The sequence below is a fragment of the Suncus etruscus genome, chromosome 15 (genome assembly GCF_024139225.1).
Source record: "Suncus etruscus isolate mSunEtr1 chromosome 15, mSunEtr1.pri.cur, whole genome shotgun sequence".
Lineage (NCBI taxonomy): Eukaryota > Metazoa > Chordata > Mammalia > Eulipotyphla > Soricidae > Suncus > Suncus etruscus.
In genome coordinates, this window is record NC_064862.1 from 68780829 (window position 1) to 68797760 (window position 16932).

Genomic DNA, 16932 nt, shown 5'->3' on the forward strand with positions numbered 1-16932 from the left:
TTACCCACCCCCATCAACTTCCTTTTCTCCAAGTAACTGGTCATAAAGGTGGTAAGATACAAGGTTCAAATTATAAAACATACTTTTTTTTTAAATTGGTTTTTGAGTCACACCCGTCAGCGCTCAGGGGTTACTCCTAGCTCTATGCTCAGTAATCGCCCCTGGCAGGCACAGGGAACCATATGGGATACGGGGATTCAAACCACCGTTCTGCATAAAAGGCAAATGCCCCACCTCCATGCTAGCTCTCTGGCCCCTATATAACATTCTTGACTAGCAAAGTTAGAGAGACAGAGAACAGGTTGGTAATCATCTGAGGTTTGGTATAGGATGAAAAGTAGATGTGGTTATAAAGGATAGCACTTTGGGCAAGCATTGTGGAGATAGTAACCTCATGCCACAGCTTCATAAAAGGAACACACACACACACACACACACACACACACACACACACACACAGAGTAAGTTAAACTGGAGAAACCTGAGTAAGCACCATATACCAAGGTCCATTTTCTAGATGTGGAACCCTTGTAGAGTTCTGAGATTTGTTATCACTGAGGGAATCTCAAAGAGGATGACAGAAAACTTCTGTACATTTTACAACTTCTTGAAAATCTGTATTTATTTCAAAATAACAAGTTTTATGGTCATTGCTGCTCTTTAAAGCCAGCTAGCACAGGAAGCCTGGGCTGGTGCCTTCCACATACATTCTTACTTTCTCCTTTCCTCTCCTCCCTGTGCTGAAGGAGAAATGAAAATGCACAACTCATTTGTGATCACAGACCCACAGAACAAATTCAGTCATACTGTGGTGATCTGGATAGGGACAAAAGTGAATTTTTTTTCTGATTAGGAAGGCTCTCTGCACACAGGAGGAAGGCGGGCTGTGTTCAAAAAAGAAGAGCGGGCCCCGCATGTTCCTGTGTGATAACCAGGTGTCTCCTGGAGACTTCACTCACAGTCTTGACAACACAGAAAAATGTTATCTTCCCGAAACACAAACTTCTCCTATCTCCACAATTATAAACTCAGAAGGAACACAAACAATGCCAGTGTGCCTTCTCCAAAATCCATTTTAGAAGTCCAGAGGGTATAACCTTCCACTTAAAACAGTTGTCTCATTTAGCCTTCTTGTTTCCAACTGATGCAGAACAGAGCTGGTCAGGAGTGCTTGCTCCCTAGGGAAAGAGCTGAGACAAGCAACCCAGCTGCCCATATCACCAAGAGACTCCAGTGAGAATTACTGAGATGGTTTATAGCACTGATACATAGAAGTCCAGTACATAGAAGAATACCAAATACAGACCCTTTGGGGCTATGTTAGTAGTGGAAGTAGAGACACATCTATATATCTATATCTATCTATCTATCTATCTATCTGTCTATCTATCTATATTTGTGTGTGTGTGTGTGTTTGTGTGTGTGTGTGTGTGTGTGTATGGTTGCAATGAACTGACCCAGCAATGTGCAAGGCTGGGAAATGAGCACACTGAGTTGCAATTATTGTCAAATAGTCTAAGAGTTTGGAAATGAGAAAGTCCAAAGGAAAGCAAAGTACATGTCAATCTCCACCAGTGCCCAAGAAACCATAGCTGGGAAGGCCCCATGGGGACAACAAAGAATATGAGATGCTGAGGAGTGATCTGAAACAAGCAAATCAATTCCATGCATGTACCCCACAGTTCTAGTACAGTGTTTCTCAACATTTTCCCATCCGTGGCTCCTTCCTGCCTGGTTTTCTTCCTGTGTCCTGAAGGCTACTAATTGGCCCCATAGTCTCATGCTGTGGTCCTCATTTACACAATTTTTACCTGTGTTCCTTTTGGAATATTCTAGGTGCTCAGATGGGGACATATGGCTCTTAGTTAGCTGGAAAACCCTGCTCTAGTTTATTGCTTAGACTTGAATCAGACACTTGCTCTTTCACACAGTCAAATATTTGAGTTAAAAATATTACCATTAAGACACTGCATACAAGCCATAATTGTTCTCAATTTACTCAAGAACAGTGAAGTACTTTGGCCAAGGCCATAGAGCCAGAGTTTGAGTCAAGATTTGATTCCACTTCTTCCTAAAAACTAAGAAATTACTAAGAGAAGATTTTTTTTTTTTGACAAAGAGAGCAATTTCATCAAACAATAGGGAGATGCTACAAACACTTCTCTAGAGAAACATAAGGATGGCCAGCAGATACATGGAAAAGTGTTCATTGTCACTTATCAGGGAAAAGCAGATCAAGACAAGATCTCATCTTGTACCAATGAGAATAGTATATAGCAAAGAGATTGAACACATAAGGAAACAACAGAAAACACAACCGGTGTTGGTGGGGATGTGGTAGAAGAAAAATTCAATCCGTTCATAGTTGGTGGGAATGTACTCTGGTTCTCCCATCATGAAAAATAGTTTGACTATTCCTCATAAAAGTGAAAAGAGAGCTCCCATATCACCCAGTAATTCCATATCTGGGCATCTATGCCCCAAACACAGAACATTAATTTTAGAAGATACAGCCAGGAAATGAAAACAATCCTAATTTCCCAATGACAAATGGATAAAGAAGTGATGGAATATATACAAAATGGAATATATATATATTATATAGCTATAAGGAAAGATGGAATCATGCAGTTCTCTATAATATGGATGGGACAGAGGGTATTGGGTTAAGTGAAATAAGTTCAGAAGAAAAAACAATACCAGATGTTCTCATTGACATGTAGAATAGAGAGACACTAAACAGGGAATTAAAAAACCTTTGGCCTTAGATAACAAAACTTGTTAACAAACTGAGGGAGAGAAGGTTAGGGAAATAAAGATCTTACCAGAGGCATAAAAGAAAGAACCATAATGGAGGTGGCTGGCAACTCCATGACTTTGGGTGTAATACTTTGTATATTGATACTATAAACCTAAACACTATTTTAATCATATTAGTTCAGCTACACTTAAAATTTTAAGAGGTTAAAACATATTGATACAGTTTATTTTTATAAGTACCAAGAACAGCAGTAATGAAGAAGTCTTTAATATTATTTTAAGGGTTCTGAGATTCCCAATTTAACATGTCCAAAAATTTACCTCAATTTCTTTTTCAAACCTACTACATTAGGGGGGCTGAAGCGTAAGTACAGGAAATAAAACATGGTTTTGCATGCAGCCAATGAAGGTTCAATACTCCGCACACTTATGGCCCCTAGACCTCAGAAGACTACAAGTAGGCTGAAAACCAAAACCAAACTATACAAAACCTACCACATTACCTTTGCTTATTTGTTTGTTTTAGTGCTCCTCCTGGCTCTGTACTCAGCAGTTACACTTCTGAGTGCTTAGGGTACCACATGGTGCTGGAAATAAAATAAATATGCTTGCATACAAAACATGTTCTCATCCCGTAGGACATGCTGGTGTCCACATTCTAGTTAGAAAAACAAAAGGATTAAAGTACCATTGTAAGCCTTTAGATTTCAGGTGTACAGCATTTAAAAACAGCATCTATCTAGACTCTACTCTGAGCAAGTCCATCTTTCAGACTGTTCTTTCCTAGAGAAGGACACTGGACTTCCCCATCATCCAAGCCAGGATGCTGAAGGTTCTTTATTTGGGGAGGTTGGTTTTTGGGTCACACAGGGTGGCGCTCAAGGGTTACTCCTGGCTCTGTGCTCAGAAATTGTTCCTTGCAGGCTAGGAGAACCATATGGAATGCTGGGGTTCTAACCACCCTCTGTCCTGAATCAGCTGCATGCAAGGCAAATGCCCTACTGCTGTACTATCTCTCCAGCCCTAAAGGTTTTTAGACTTCTTGCTTCTCTTTACCCTCTACCATAACCAATTAGTCCCACTGAAGTTCAGTATCTGAGTTTCCAAATCACATTTTAAACTATGGGTTAGTAATAATTAAAGAAAGACTTGGAAAAAAAATAAAAGACTTGGAAGCCAGGACCAAGTTTGAGTCTCAGCACTATATAACTCCAAGCAATACTCAGTATAAATATGCAGTACCTCCATCCCAAACCCTCTAGGCATAAACTTGGAGGCCCCTTAAGCTCTGCTACGGTGTCTTGGAGGTCCCTAATACAATGTCCTCATGTATCAGTAGTGAACCCCTCTTTTGGTTGGCCATGCCTCCAGGATCCCCTAGCCCTGCTTGGGAGAACCATGCCCTTCAATTATTATTAAAGAAATTGAGAGACCTATTTTACAACCCAGATCTTTATGTTAGAATATTCATACCTTAGTATAAAATGATTTCATTCATTTGACATGTATTTTGAAAAACTTATTAATGAATAAGAAAATATATGCAAATGTTCAACCATCTAGTGATCATCATTTGCTTAGGACATTATCAAAAGAAAAAGACATTGGGGGCCAGAGAGAAAGATAGTACAATGGGTAGGGCTCTTGCCTTGTATGCTGCTGACTTGGATTTGAACCCTGACACATATGGTCCTACACCTTATGAAGAACACAGAGCCAGGAGTAAGCCCTGAGAACCATTCAGTGTAACCCAAACATTAAAAAAAGATTTAAAAAAAAAAGTCATTGATGGTGAGAGAGGTCCTAGGGAGAGGTGAAGAGTGGTATACATTCTGTGAATGAAACCCAACAATGCACAATTTTGTGATCATGATAATTAAATTAAAAAAAAAAAGACCTGGAGTATTCAGTGGGGTAGCACAGTGGTAGGGTATTTGCCTTGCATGTGGCTGAACTACGATGAACCTGGATTCGATCCCTGGCATCTCATATGGTTCCCTGTGCTAGGAGCAATTTCTCAGCACAGAACGAGGAGCAACTCCTGAATATCACTACTGAGTGATAGAAAACATAGATGGCTATAAAAAATAAAATTTTAGGGCCCGGAGAGATAGCACAGTGGCGTTTGCTTTGCAAGCAGCCAATCCAGGACCAAAGGTGGTTGGTTCAAATCCCTGTGTCCCATATGGTCCCCCGTGCCTGCCAGGAGCTATTTCTGAGCAGACAGCCAGGAGTAACCCCTGAGCACTGCCGGGTGTGGCCCATAAAACAACAACAAAAAATTTTAAGCTTGATAGAAATACTGTAAACAATAATGCATAAGTTGAAAAAAGTCAATAAAAGAAACTTTTAATATATGGACAAAAGAATAAAGAGAGATCTTTGAATTATATATTATTTAGTGTTTTCATGTGTATAAAGTTTTTATGTCATACATAAACATATAAAATTATGGACTGTATATATTTAGTATTTTTGTGGGGTCACACCAAGCGGTGTTCAGGGGTTACTCCTGGTTCTGTGCTCAGAAATCACTCCTGTGAGGGACTGGGGACCATATGAGATTCTGGGAATTGAACCATGTGTGTTTTGGATTGGCTGCATGCAAGGCAAATGCCCTACTGCTGTGCTATATCTCTGGCCCATATTTAGTATTTTAAATATATTTAGGACTTCAATATATATGTGTGTATTTATTTATTTTCATACACATGAAAAATTCCCAGAGAAAGACAATGTCAAGTGCTTGCCTAAGCACTTGGAGCAGACTCTCCAAGCCTCACTCTCACTTCCTTTCTTTTCTTTTTCTTTTTCTTTTTTTCTTCTTTTTCTTTTTTTGGCCACACCCGGTGACACTCAGGAGTTACTCCTGGCTACACGCTCAGAAATCGATCCTGGCTTGGGGGACCATATGGGACACTGGGGTATCAAACCGCGGTCTGTCCTAGGCTAGCGTGCACAAGGCAGATGCCTTATGGCTTGCACCACCACTCCATCACCTCATTTTTATTTTATTATACATGAAAACTCTCATTTTTCTTTCATATGTGTGATATGATAAGGATGTGGGGAGTTCATTTTGATCTGTCTGAGAATGAAGCCTTTTCCCTCACTAAAATAACGTTTGTGAAGCTTCTTCATGAAAAGAGCAACGTTGAGTGTCCCACTTGTGGAGGCCAAATGAGGCGAACTGGTCTTTACTCTTTGATTTATCTGGATAAAATGTGTGCTCAGAAGTGAGAGCTAGGTAGGCAGGCACATGAACCATTGCTGCTGTTCTTATTCTCAGTATATTTTCCTCCAATTTTATGGGCTTTTTAATTCACACACTTTCCTGCAAAGAGCATGGTAAGATCATAAGGAAAGGAAATAAAAACCAATAAAAGCCTGGAAACGTTTTAATCAAACAGTAATAGAAAATAAATAGGGGTAACAATATTAATGCTGGATGAACTAATTTCAAGATAACAAAGAAATGTATGTTTTCAAGATAAATGGGGGGGGGCTACAGAAAGGTCAGAAGCATGGCTAATAATGAGACCATACAGATACAAATCTATAGTTGCTAAGGAATTAACAAGACAAAAAGCAAACATGGTTAGGAATGTGGGAAGGAATAGGCATTGTGGGAGGAGATTTTAAACACCATGATCAAAAAGACTTAAGAAAATAAACTCAGAGGCCACCTAAATACACAAAATTGACGTCTGGCAGCAATTCAATTCTATGATTATAGAGTGTGTGGGACTTTTCAAGTGTAGAAAGAACATTTGCAAAATGCACTAATACTAGCACAAAGATGTTCTCAATGGAGAAAAACTGTTCCATCACTCTTCCAGTGAGTCTCTACATAGGCTGGGAGGAAATTCAGATGTAGAGTGGAATAAGGAAAAAGGAACCAGAACCAATCTAGTGTGGCCAGCTGGGGTGGGTGAAAGGGGATTGGTTCATAGTCAGAAGGGCAATATCTCTCCAAGTTTCCACTTGGAACAACTCCAGTGAGGCCTGATATGTGGACCACTGAAACAGTAATTACCCTAGTCTCAAAGGCGAGTCTCTTTTCCAACATCCTCTGGGTAGAGGCCCCTCTGAGATAGTAACGTGCATGTTCTGAAGCTCAAGGACTAGCTCAGCTCCTCAGCTCTATGAAAGGTGGGTTCACTGGCCAAATCCCTTATTGACACTCAACTCCCTTCATCCATAGTAGCCATCTCCATAGCACTCCTTTGGGGGATGCCTTTTTCCCCACTCCCCATGTCATACCTCAAACCAACCAGAGAAGGGGCTGGAGAGATAGAACAGCAGGTAGGACACTTGCCTTTCATGTGGCCTACCTGGGTTCAATCCTTGGCACCACATAAAGTCCCCAAGCATTTTCAGGTGTGATCCCTTTACACATAACCAGAAGAAAACCCTGTGTACTTTCAGGTATGGCCTCTAAACAAATGAAAGATAGAAGAGCCCCAAGCCCTCCTAAGAGGGGCTCCAGGACCCTCTTGGATGCCTGACACCATCTTGGAGAACTGAACTCCATTCAGATGCTCTTGGCTGTCTGTGCATACAGCCCTGAGGGAGCAGGAGTTGCAAATGGCCTTGCCATGCTGGCCAGGCCTACAGAAATAGAGCCATCTGCTGTGATTACAGTTCCGGGAGCATGGCCTTGTTCTCAGAATACATCATCACACATATATACTGAGGCCAGAAGGGAACTCCTGAAAAGCAAATGTGCAGGAGGGGGACAGCTGCAGTGCTGCTGAGTCTGTGGTTCTTAGTTTTTGACTTGCGGGGGTCACACTTGGCGATGCTTAGGAACTACTTCTTGCTCAATTTTTGAGGATCTCTGTTGGGGACAATGTGGTGCTAGGGATCACATTGGGGTTCTTTTGTGCAAAGTCTGTGACCAGCTAGTTGAGCATTCACCAGTCTTCTCAAGTCTTGTTTCTGGGTAACCTAAAGGGTAACATCTGCTGAAGACCCATCCCCCTGAGCCTGAGTTCTGGATAGAAGGTACATGCTCCTGTCATTGCACTCTGGAGGGACTTCCCAAATTTCCTTTAGGGAAAGGAGCTATAGCCCAGTTCAGCCCAACTTCTACAATTCACTTCCTTCTTTACTGGCTGATTCTTATCTGCATCCATCTCTCAAGCTCCCTCTCTCCTGAGTGTCCTCACTCAAAATAAAGTCTTGCCTGTATCAGACATACAGAAGGTGCCTGCAGAGTCTGGGGGCAACAGTGGGCTAGCCTTCCCCTGGGGAAGAGACAAGTGGGGTACCCCAGAAATGGGGCATGAGTGGTGGCCATGAGGTCTCCTAGCCAACAGTAGAGGTACAAACAGTAGTTCTCTCATGAGTCTACATATATTGTAGAAGCCAGGGCCTATAGATGTAGATGGGGGTGCTTTGACTGTGTCAGGGAAAGTAGCAGTGCTAGATGAGGGTACACAAGAGACTTTGGGAAAGAAGAACCCTCCCCTCAACTACTTCACAGAAAGATGCCTGTTGTCAGCTTAGTAGAATCAATAGAGAATGAAACAGTCAGACATAAAGGGAGGAAAACAGGACAGAAATGCCTGGGGCTATAATGGCCATGACTAGGGTCCCTTGACCTTCTATCCCTCCAATTGGGGGGCACAGGGATGTGTGATGAGCTTCCTCAGGGATGCCCTGAGAACCCAGCTTCATCTGTGGAAAAGGTCCTGTATCTCATCCTGTCTCTTGTCCTCTCTGTCCTGGTCTGAACTCTGTATGCCACTCCCTCCAGCCAGCATTCTAGGAGAATCTCTCCCTAGTCTGATACAGGCCTCCTTGGCCTGAAGGCTACTCCTGGCTGCTACCTTCAAGCCAAAAGCATTGGAGTCTGCAGCACAAGGGATCATGCAGGCTAAGAGTCACATGAAGCCACTGAAGGAAACAGCCTGCATGAACTTGAGATGACACCAGGTCTGCTCCTAGGAAAACTCACAGCAGCCACCTCAATGGCATGTTTGTGCCTTTGCAAAAGGGCCACACATTCTCACAGAGCTGGTCCCAGCACAGCTATGACACCTACTTGTTTCTGAATACAGTGGCCCCAGGAATTATAAAGGCAGATGCAGAGTTCCTATCCAAGAACAGAACTGCACTTTCAGGGCTTGAGAGATAGCACAGAGGCTAAGGTGTTTGCCTTGCAGGTAACTGATTATAGTTAGATCCCTGGCATCACATATGATCACACTTCCAGGAGTGATCATGAGCATGGAGTAAGGCCTGAGCACTGCTGATTCTGGCCCCCAAACCTAAAACTCTATTGCACTTTCTGTTTGCCCAAGAAAGGACAATAGAGGTGGGCTGTGTAGAGAAGAGGACTTAGCCCTCTCACATATTCCCTTCTCCTAAAAACTGTGAGCCATAGGCTCTGTGATTTGTGTCTAAGAACCCAGATTCAGGGCCAGTGCCTATCTTCATATCCTCTCTGAAAATGCCCCATCCCAGTTTTGTGGTAGGGTCAAAGGTACCAGCCCCAGCTCACACTGGATGCTTAGTTGCCTGTGCTGACCCATCACCTGATGTGGAAAGCTGCAGCTGTCTTACCCTCATCACTGTTGTCATCCACCAGGATGATTTCCTTCAGCAGGTGCGTGGGTGTGTGGTTGACAGCACTATGCACGGAGCGCAGAATCACCGACAGAGCCTCGTTGACAAAGATGAAGATGATGGATATCGAGGGCAGCTCCTTGGAATACTTCAGCTCCTTACACCTGGAAAAGAAAAGGTGGGCCTGGTTAGAGAGGCTAGTCTGGGTCACATAGGAACATTCAGAGGCCTGTAAGCTAGGAACTGAGAATCCAGACTAAAATGGTAAAGAAGAGTAGATACCACCTGTAATACAAGCTGTCCTGGGTACCTTGGTGCTTCCTAGCAGCCTGTTTTGCCAGCTACTAGACTCAGAAGCCAGGAGTAAGAGATCCTGGCTCCCTTGCCCCAAGCAGGCCATCTGAGGATGGATAAGACATGAGCCTCAGAATTCCTTCTGAACGGAGAGCACAGTCTGCATAAAAGCCTCTTTGGGGATCGCCTTCCTTTCCTAGTCATACTTTCTCACTTCCCTAGCGGTGCTTTACCTCCTAGAAATATTTGTTTCAGAGTCTCTTTGAGGGGGACTGTAATTAAGAAATCTGCTGTTCTTCATCACTGAGTTAGTGATCCTCATTTTTCATGTTCTGTGAGGACATGTGAAACTCCAGCACAAGTACCAAGGCCCATATATCTCAAAATAATTCATAGGGTCCCCCCATCCCCCAAGGAGCTGAGAAGGAGTACCTCCTCATCTCCAGCCACTTCCTCTCAAAGGCAGGGGTGCAGGGACTAGCTCTCCACCAGGCTGCACTGAGGGCCAGAGAGCACTGCTTCCTCAGATATAATTGGGGGCCAGAGACTGCAGGATTGTCAGAACACCATTGTCTCTCCAGAAGCACCAGCAACTTGGTTTTAGGCTTTGGCTGTACCACAATGGAAATACACAGCAGAAACAAAGAGACATGAAATAGCAAACTGATGCATCTTGATACCCCTGTTTCTCCTTGTGCAGATAAATAGCACTGTGAGCTGGGCAGCCAAACAAAGGAATCAGGATGAAGGAATGAGCAAGGACAACATGGTGCTGAAGAGCAAAGGAGAAATGCAGCTGGGTTTTTATTTTATTTTATTTTTTTAATGCTGAGCATCTGGGGCTGTGGCGGGTCATATTCATCATGCAGGCAATTTTCAGAGGAAAATAAAGTTTTGTTACAATATCCATTTGTGTCTCCTAGAGGAGACCATCCAGAGATGCATTGATCACACAGCCTCAATTTCACCGCCTGGCTGTAAATTCACTTTGGGGGCTGCCTGGAAGATTAGAATGGTTATTGACAAGCTCCTTGGCAGTCTAAGGGAATCATTTCATTTACTGCTGGATGATCCGAGGGAGGAGGGCACCTACAAGGTCCTTCTTGGGGCTGGAGCCACCCTGAGCTGCTGGCATTCAGCCAATTCTTGGTCCTCCCACCTGCGTTCCCACCAACTGTGATAACTTATTCTGGGTTTCGTGATACTTTGTTCTCAGCTCTGTTTGGCCCCTGGGGTTAGCTCAAAGCCTATTGCACTGTCCCATCCCTGCCACCTCTACCCACTGGACACAAGGTCTGGTTGTGATCAAGAGCTGAGCTGTGCAGGTGATAACACAGTAACAGGTAAAGTGCCCACTGAGGATTGCAGAACGGTGAAGTGAAAGAACCATATCCTGGCATTCAGCCTCGGGGATGCATTCATGCTACTTCTCCCTGAAGTTGTCAAAGTGACCCACAAGGCCTCCATAGCCTTTAAAGTCCCTCAAGGTCATGGAGAGGCCCAGAGAACTGGAGTACAAGCCTATAAGGAGTTCAGAGAGCCCTAAATTTGATTCCCAGCATGAGGTGGTCTTCAAGTTCCAGTTGACGGCCTCAGTACTGCTGAATCAGAGCAGCATAAACTACTCGTCTAAGCACAGGAGTGTCTGGGCTATAGTACAGGCCAAGTACTTCAGGGATTGGTCCTAATACCCTAATGTACTTCTGGGAGATGGACCCTTAACTTTAGAAAAAGAATAAATATTAGCTCTGTGAATTCATAGGTAACCTCTGACCCTTCTGTCAATTCTGGCTCCTTGGTCAGTTTTCAGAATCTTCATCTAGTCAAAACCCTTTCTGAAGGAAGTATCCAAGGCTCTCCCTGAAATGAATTAGGCTTCTGGCCTTGCCCTCCTACACTCAGGGATGACTGGGAGGCAAAAACAGGAGCCATGATCTTTACTAAAACCAAGATGCCTTGTCTGTGCTCCAGGGATGCTGACTCTGTCTGCTTAACTAAACCCCTGCCATGGATTTTCACTGATGCTGATGAGAGATGGTCACATCTGGCCTTTCTGCAGGTTAGAAGCCTGCTCTCCTGGGCTCAAAGACAATGGTATAAGGGGATTAAGAGTTAAACTGGTGGCTAAAAATGAGATAGGAGCATGCTGCAAAGGCAGCCTGGCCTGAAGCAGATGAGCAGGGATAGGGATGGCTTTGTGTGGAATTATTTTCAGTTGTGGGGCCTTTCTACTGCATTTTACTGGCTCAGGTGGTAACCAGGACCACTGAGCATACTGTGCATCCAAAGAGCTAAAGTACTGAGAGCACTTTGTAACGGAAAACAAATGTGAGGAGCCTATTCCTTTCATATATCTGCTTCCTAGGAGAGGCAATAGAAACAGGGACAATAAGTCACTTATAGCTGGGGTGGTGGTTGTCTTCTTGTAAAGTCAAAGGCCATGGCAGGGCCATAGATTCCTCAGTAAAACAAAGAATGGAAGGGTATGCAGAACTGTAGTGTGTGTGCAGAATGAACTTGAGGCCCACCCACATGGGTCAGAGTTCACTGCCAGGGGTATGGCTTCCAAAGTAGACAGCTGTTTATACAGTCATAAAATAATTTCCTATGCACATAAATGTTCCCTGAGACTTCACTGGCACTGGGGAAGACTCTGATAGTGACCTGAGAAAGTCACACCTTGATACTACAAAAGGAATGGTAGAGCGAAACTCTACCACATCTTGTGGGTGAAGACTGCAATACTGAAGAACCAATAGTAGCAATCCCCAATATAATCTGTCGGAAATGGACTTCAGAGTGAAAATTCTAAGGATGTTCAAAGAGCTCTAAGAAACAATAGAACATGCTGTGACTAAAACACAAGATGATATGAGAGCAGAGATGAGAAAAATACAAACAGTAATGTCAGAAGTGAAAAACTTGATAGGTGAAATAAAAAAAATCATTGGAAAGTCTCACTAGTATAATAACAGCTGCTGAAGACTGAATTGGTGAGTTTCAAGATAAAATGCAAACAACAGAAAATGGAAAAAGGCTTTAAAATAAACAGATGATAAAAGAAATTTGGGATAAATTCAAGAGAAATGACATAAGAATCATTGGGGTTCCAGAGATCCAGGAAGAAAATTTCTATGATGAAGCAGCAGACAAAGACATCATTACTTAGAAGTTCCTAGGGGCTGAAGAAGGCAAGTACCCACATCCTAGAGGTCCAAAGAATACTAGCTAAAAGAAGCCCAAATAAAAAGCATCCCAAGGCAATCCTAATTAAAATTAATAAACCATAGAGATAGATTACTGAAAGCAGCAAGATAAAAGAAGGAAATCATTTATAGAGGAGCATCCCTAAAATTTACAGCAGATATACCAAAGGAAACTGAGCACAAAGACAGGGTTGGTATTTAGTGGAAAAGATCAATAAAATGAACAAACCAAAACTACTTTACCCAGCCAGACCTCCTTTCAGATTTGAAGGACCCATACACAACTTTATAGATAAACAATGCTCAGGAACTACATAAACTTGGAACCACCATTACAAGAAGACCTAAGGGATTATTGTATGATAAATCCCACAAACACACCAAACTTCCACAGAAAGATGACACAAAACTTCTTGGCAGTAGTACTCTTAATGTCAATGGACTAAATAAACCAATTAAAAGACAGAGTGGCAAAATGGATTAGAAACTTGAATCCAATATTCTGCTGAAGGCTTAGGCCATGCCATCTATGCCTCAACCCTAACCAGACATCCAGGCCAGATTCCCTAGAGGCTGCATTACAAGTCTCTCAGCTATCCCAGAAATTCACGCCCCTTCTCCTCACCCTACATCTCACGGTACTCACTTCATGCATCCCAAGTGTGTGTGAACTGGGGATGGGAAGACATAGCACCTCTAGGGTCAAGGGATCAGGTCTCTATATAGGATGAAATCAAGCTCTAAAAAGGCCCTATCAGAGGCAAAGACCCGTCCCTGTTCCATGACCTCTGACTCGATAGTTTTGACATACAGCCAACTGATCCTGGCCTCTGGTTGTCTGCCCTGACCAACCACAAGCCAGTGATCTCCGACAAAGCCACAAGTCTTGCCCACCTGTTTCCCAGGCCTGACTTCAGGCACCTCTCTTTGCTGGTTCTTTCCTGTCTTCATCCAGGATGAAAAGTTGAAGATTTGAGTTACAAACATGACCATTGGATTGTACTGTGGGTGTCTGATTCTGGGCACACTGTCAACTTTAGGTTTTCTTTAAGCCACTAATCCTTCTCCCTGCATTCCTATTATTTCCTTGCAGCTTTTTATCACATCCCTTCTAAATAGCATCTTGGGTCACCTGCTAGATTTTTTCTCCATCTGGCCTCTTTTTAACCATCCCAAAACCATCCCACTGCTGCCAGACTATCCTTCCTAAAGTTAAAATGTAAATATATTTGTCACTTTAAACACTTCTCTTGCCCCTGCCTTTTCCATTCAGTTTGACTCCTTAGTCTGGCACACAATTTAGTTGAGAGAGAGTCTCTTTCAGTCCCCATCCCTGCCTGTGTAGCTGGATCTTTTTCTGCTATGCTGCTCCTATGGGAAGTAGATAAAAGGCAAGAATTCTCACCCTAGAAAAATATCTTGCATTGAACTTGAGGGACTTTTCTGGGACTCCATGATCAGAGTTTATTCCATACAGTTCAGACTGGAGCCTGACAACTGATCAGCTACTCTGACCCATGGCCTCCAAACTCCAGCCACCTTTTTCCCAAAACAGGTTATGTGTGGGCTTGAGTGGCCCTGTTTAACTCAGTCTGTAGCACCTTCTCTCTTCCTTATCTACAGGGTATTCCTCACTAGAAGTCAGACTCACCTGTGTTCTCTCTCCCTCCATCCTCTCCTTTCGGCCTCTCCCCCTATTGGCAGCAAGTAAGTCTCATTGTTTCCTATTTTCCCAGAACTGGGCAGGACAATCGACAGATAATGGTTACTGCATGAAGAAGTAAAACCCTGCCTGCCTTCTCTGTTTATTCTTTCTGTTCTTGTGATCAAAGGCACCACTTACCTTCTCCTGCCAATTATAATATGGGAGATGGCAAAGTAACACATCAGAGGTGCCATTGTGAACACCCAAGTCTACTGTCTCCCCCAAGTGACTAATCAGGGTTCAGATGCTGAAAATTGCTCCAGTCAAGTGCATAAACCAGCCACAATTCTACCGTTTTCTTTTCTCCTCAACACTTTCCTGCATGCATGCCTAGGAAAAGCAGAACCATTTTTAGCAACAGCAAACACTGCAAAATAAGATGCAGGACCTGGAATGTATGTTCAGCTCTTTCAGGGTGCATGATGCTAAGGAGGATCCATTCCCTCAGGTTGAGGGCTGCATACCCTGGGAAAAAGAAGCCTTTCAGCAACCAGCATACACAGTGCAGCTCCTCAGCATCTGGTCCCCAGGTTCAGCCCATCAGTGACTGGCAGAAAGCTTTCAGTCTTTTCCATTGACAATATGGACTCTGGGGTAGAAGTCCATAATTTAAATTGAATGCAAGATGGCACAACAATTGCAACACAAGAGACCTGGAGATCTGATTTGGGATCTCCAGGAGATAGAAAGACAGAATATGTTTGGTTCCCCAAGCTTTACTAATAACCTGCTATCAACCAAGTCAACAAATTACAGAGCTGATACTATATAGTAGGAATTATTTTATTGACCAGTAGTCCTTTGTTTGGTTTTGGGATCTCACCCTGTGTTAACTCAAGGTTTACTCTTGACTCTATTCAGGGGTCATTTCTGGCAATGCTGAGGGAACCATACGCAGTACCAGGGTTTGAGTGGGGGTCTGAAGCATGCATAACAAGCACCTTAATCTCTTCACTACATGGCATTCTTCCAGTAAAGTGAAGCAGATAGAGAATGGTTTTGGAAAATCTAGAGGACCCAGTACATTGGCAGCCCTATGTTGCACCCATAACAAATCACCACTGTAAGTCACAGTAGTTCAGAGAAAGCTGTTGACTGCCTTGGCACTGCTGATCAATGGCCTTAAGGTCAACTGCACTAGTTTAATTCTGAGCTGAGAAGCAGCGCCTTCATGGGCCCTCTCAAGGACAGGGGGAATGAGCTCATGCCACCCATCTTGCAGGCATCACCTACATCCTGATCACATTCCAGGGCTGACTAGAGAGAGAATGGCCTGCCCAGTGACTGATTAGTTCTTGACCCTATGACCGACTAGCCCAAACCTGAGACAGACCAGCCTGGCTCAATGACAGATCATTGCATTTCAGGGCACTATGGGGTCAACAAAACTTAGGCTTCCCTTGACAGCCTATATACATAAGGAAGCCTCACCCAAGCCATTTTTTATCATAGAGCTTTGAATATGCAGCTCCCACTGTGTTCTGGGAAATGTTTTCCCTTTTTTATTATTTTAATTTTGTAATTTTTAAAATTTTGAATTACCATAAGATACAGTTACAAGTCATTCATGATTGAGTTTTAGTTATACAATGTCCAATACCCATTCCTACACTAGGGCACATTTCCTACCACCAATATCCTCAGTATGCTTCTGCCCTCCCACTGGCCTTGCCCCTTCCTATAGCAGATACTTTTCTTCTCTCTTTCTCATTCTCTCTCTTTTCTCTTTTTTCCCTTTTAAATACTGTTTGCAATGTGATTCCTGAAGGGGTATAATGCATATCACTTAATCTCCTTTCAGGACTCGGTTCTTGTCCAGAATAATCATTTCCAACTATTTTGTCAGAGGGGTTCATTCTCTACCCTATCTAATTCCCCCTTCTATTTGTGGTAAGCTTCCTGCTATGGACCAGTCCTTCTGGTTATCATCTATATTGTCTTTGGGTATTATTACCATACTATATTTTATATCCCACAAATGAGAGCAATCATTCTATGTCTATTCCTCTCCCTCTCACTCTTTTTGCTTAGCATAGTACTCTATATCTATTCAAGTATAAACAAATTTCACTACTTCATTTTTCTAAGAGCTGCATAGTTTTCCATTGTATAGATGTACAACAGTTTCTTTATCCTCTCATCTGTTTTCAGACACTTGATTTTTCCCCAAGATACCGGTGATTTTGAATAGTACTGCAATAATCATAGGAGGGCCTTTTCTATATTGTGGTTTTGTGTCTCTACAGTATATTCCCAGGAGCAATATTGCTGGATCATATAGAAGCTCAAATTCTAGTCTTTTTTTTTTTTTTTTTTTTTTTTTTAGGAATGTCCATTTTGGGTTTCAAAATGGCTGGACTGGTCTTCATTCCTACCAGCAGTGAATGAGAGTCA

At 42.9% G+C, this 16932-nt stretch overlaps 1 protein-coding gene across 1 annotated transcript in view; it reads right to left on the reverse strand.

Annotated features, from left to right (window-relative positions):
• GALNT17 (polypeptide N-acetylgalactosaminyltransferase 17) overlaps positions 1-16932 on the reverse strand; it is a 421732-nt gene that overhangs the window by 205299 nt on the left and 199501 nt on the right. Inside the window, exon 3 of the mRNA XM_049789513.1 lies at positions 9331-9497. Within this exon, the coding sequence (XP_049645470.1) occupies positions 9331-9497 (167 nt within the window). The remainder of the gene's footprint in view (positions 1-9330; positions 9498-16932) is intronic.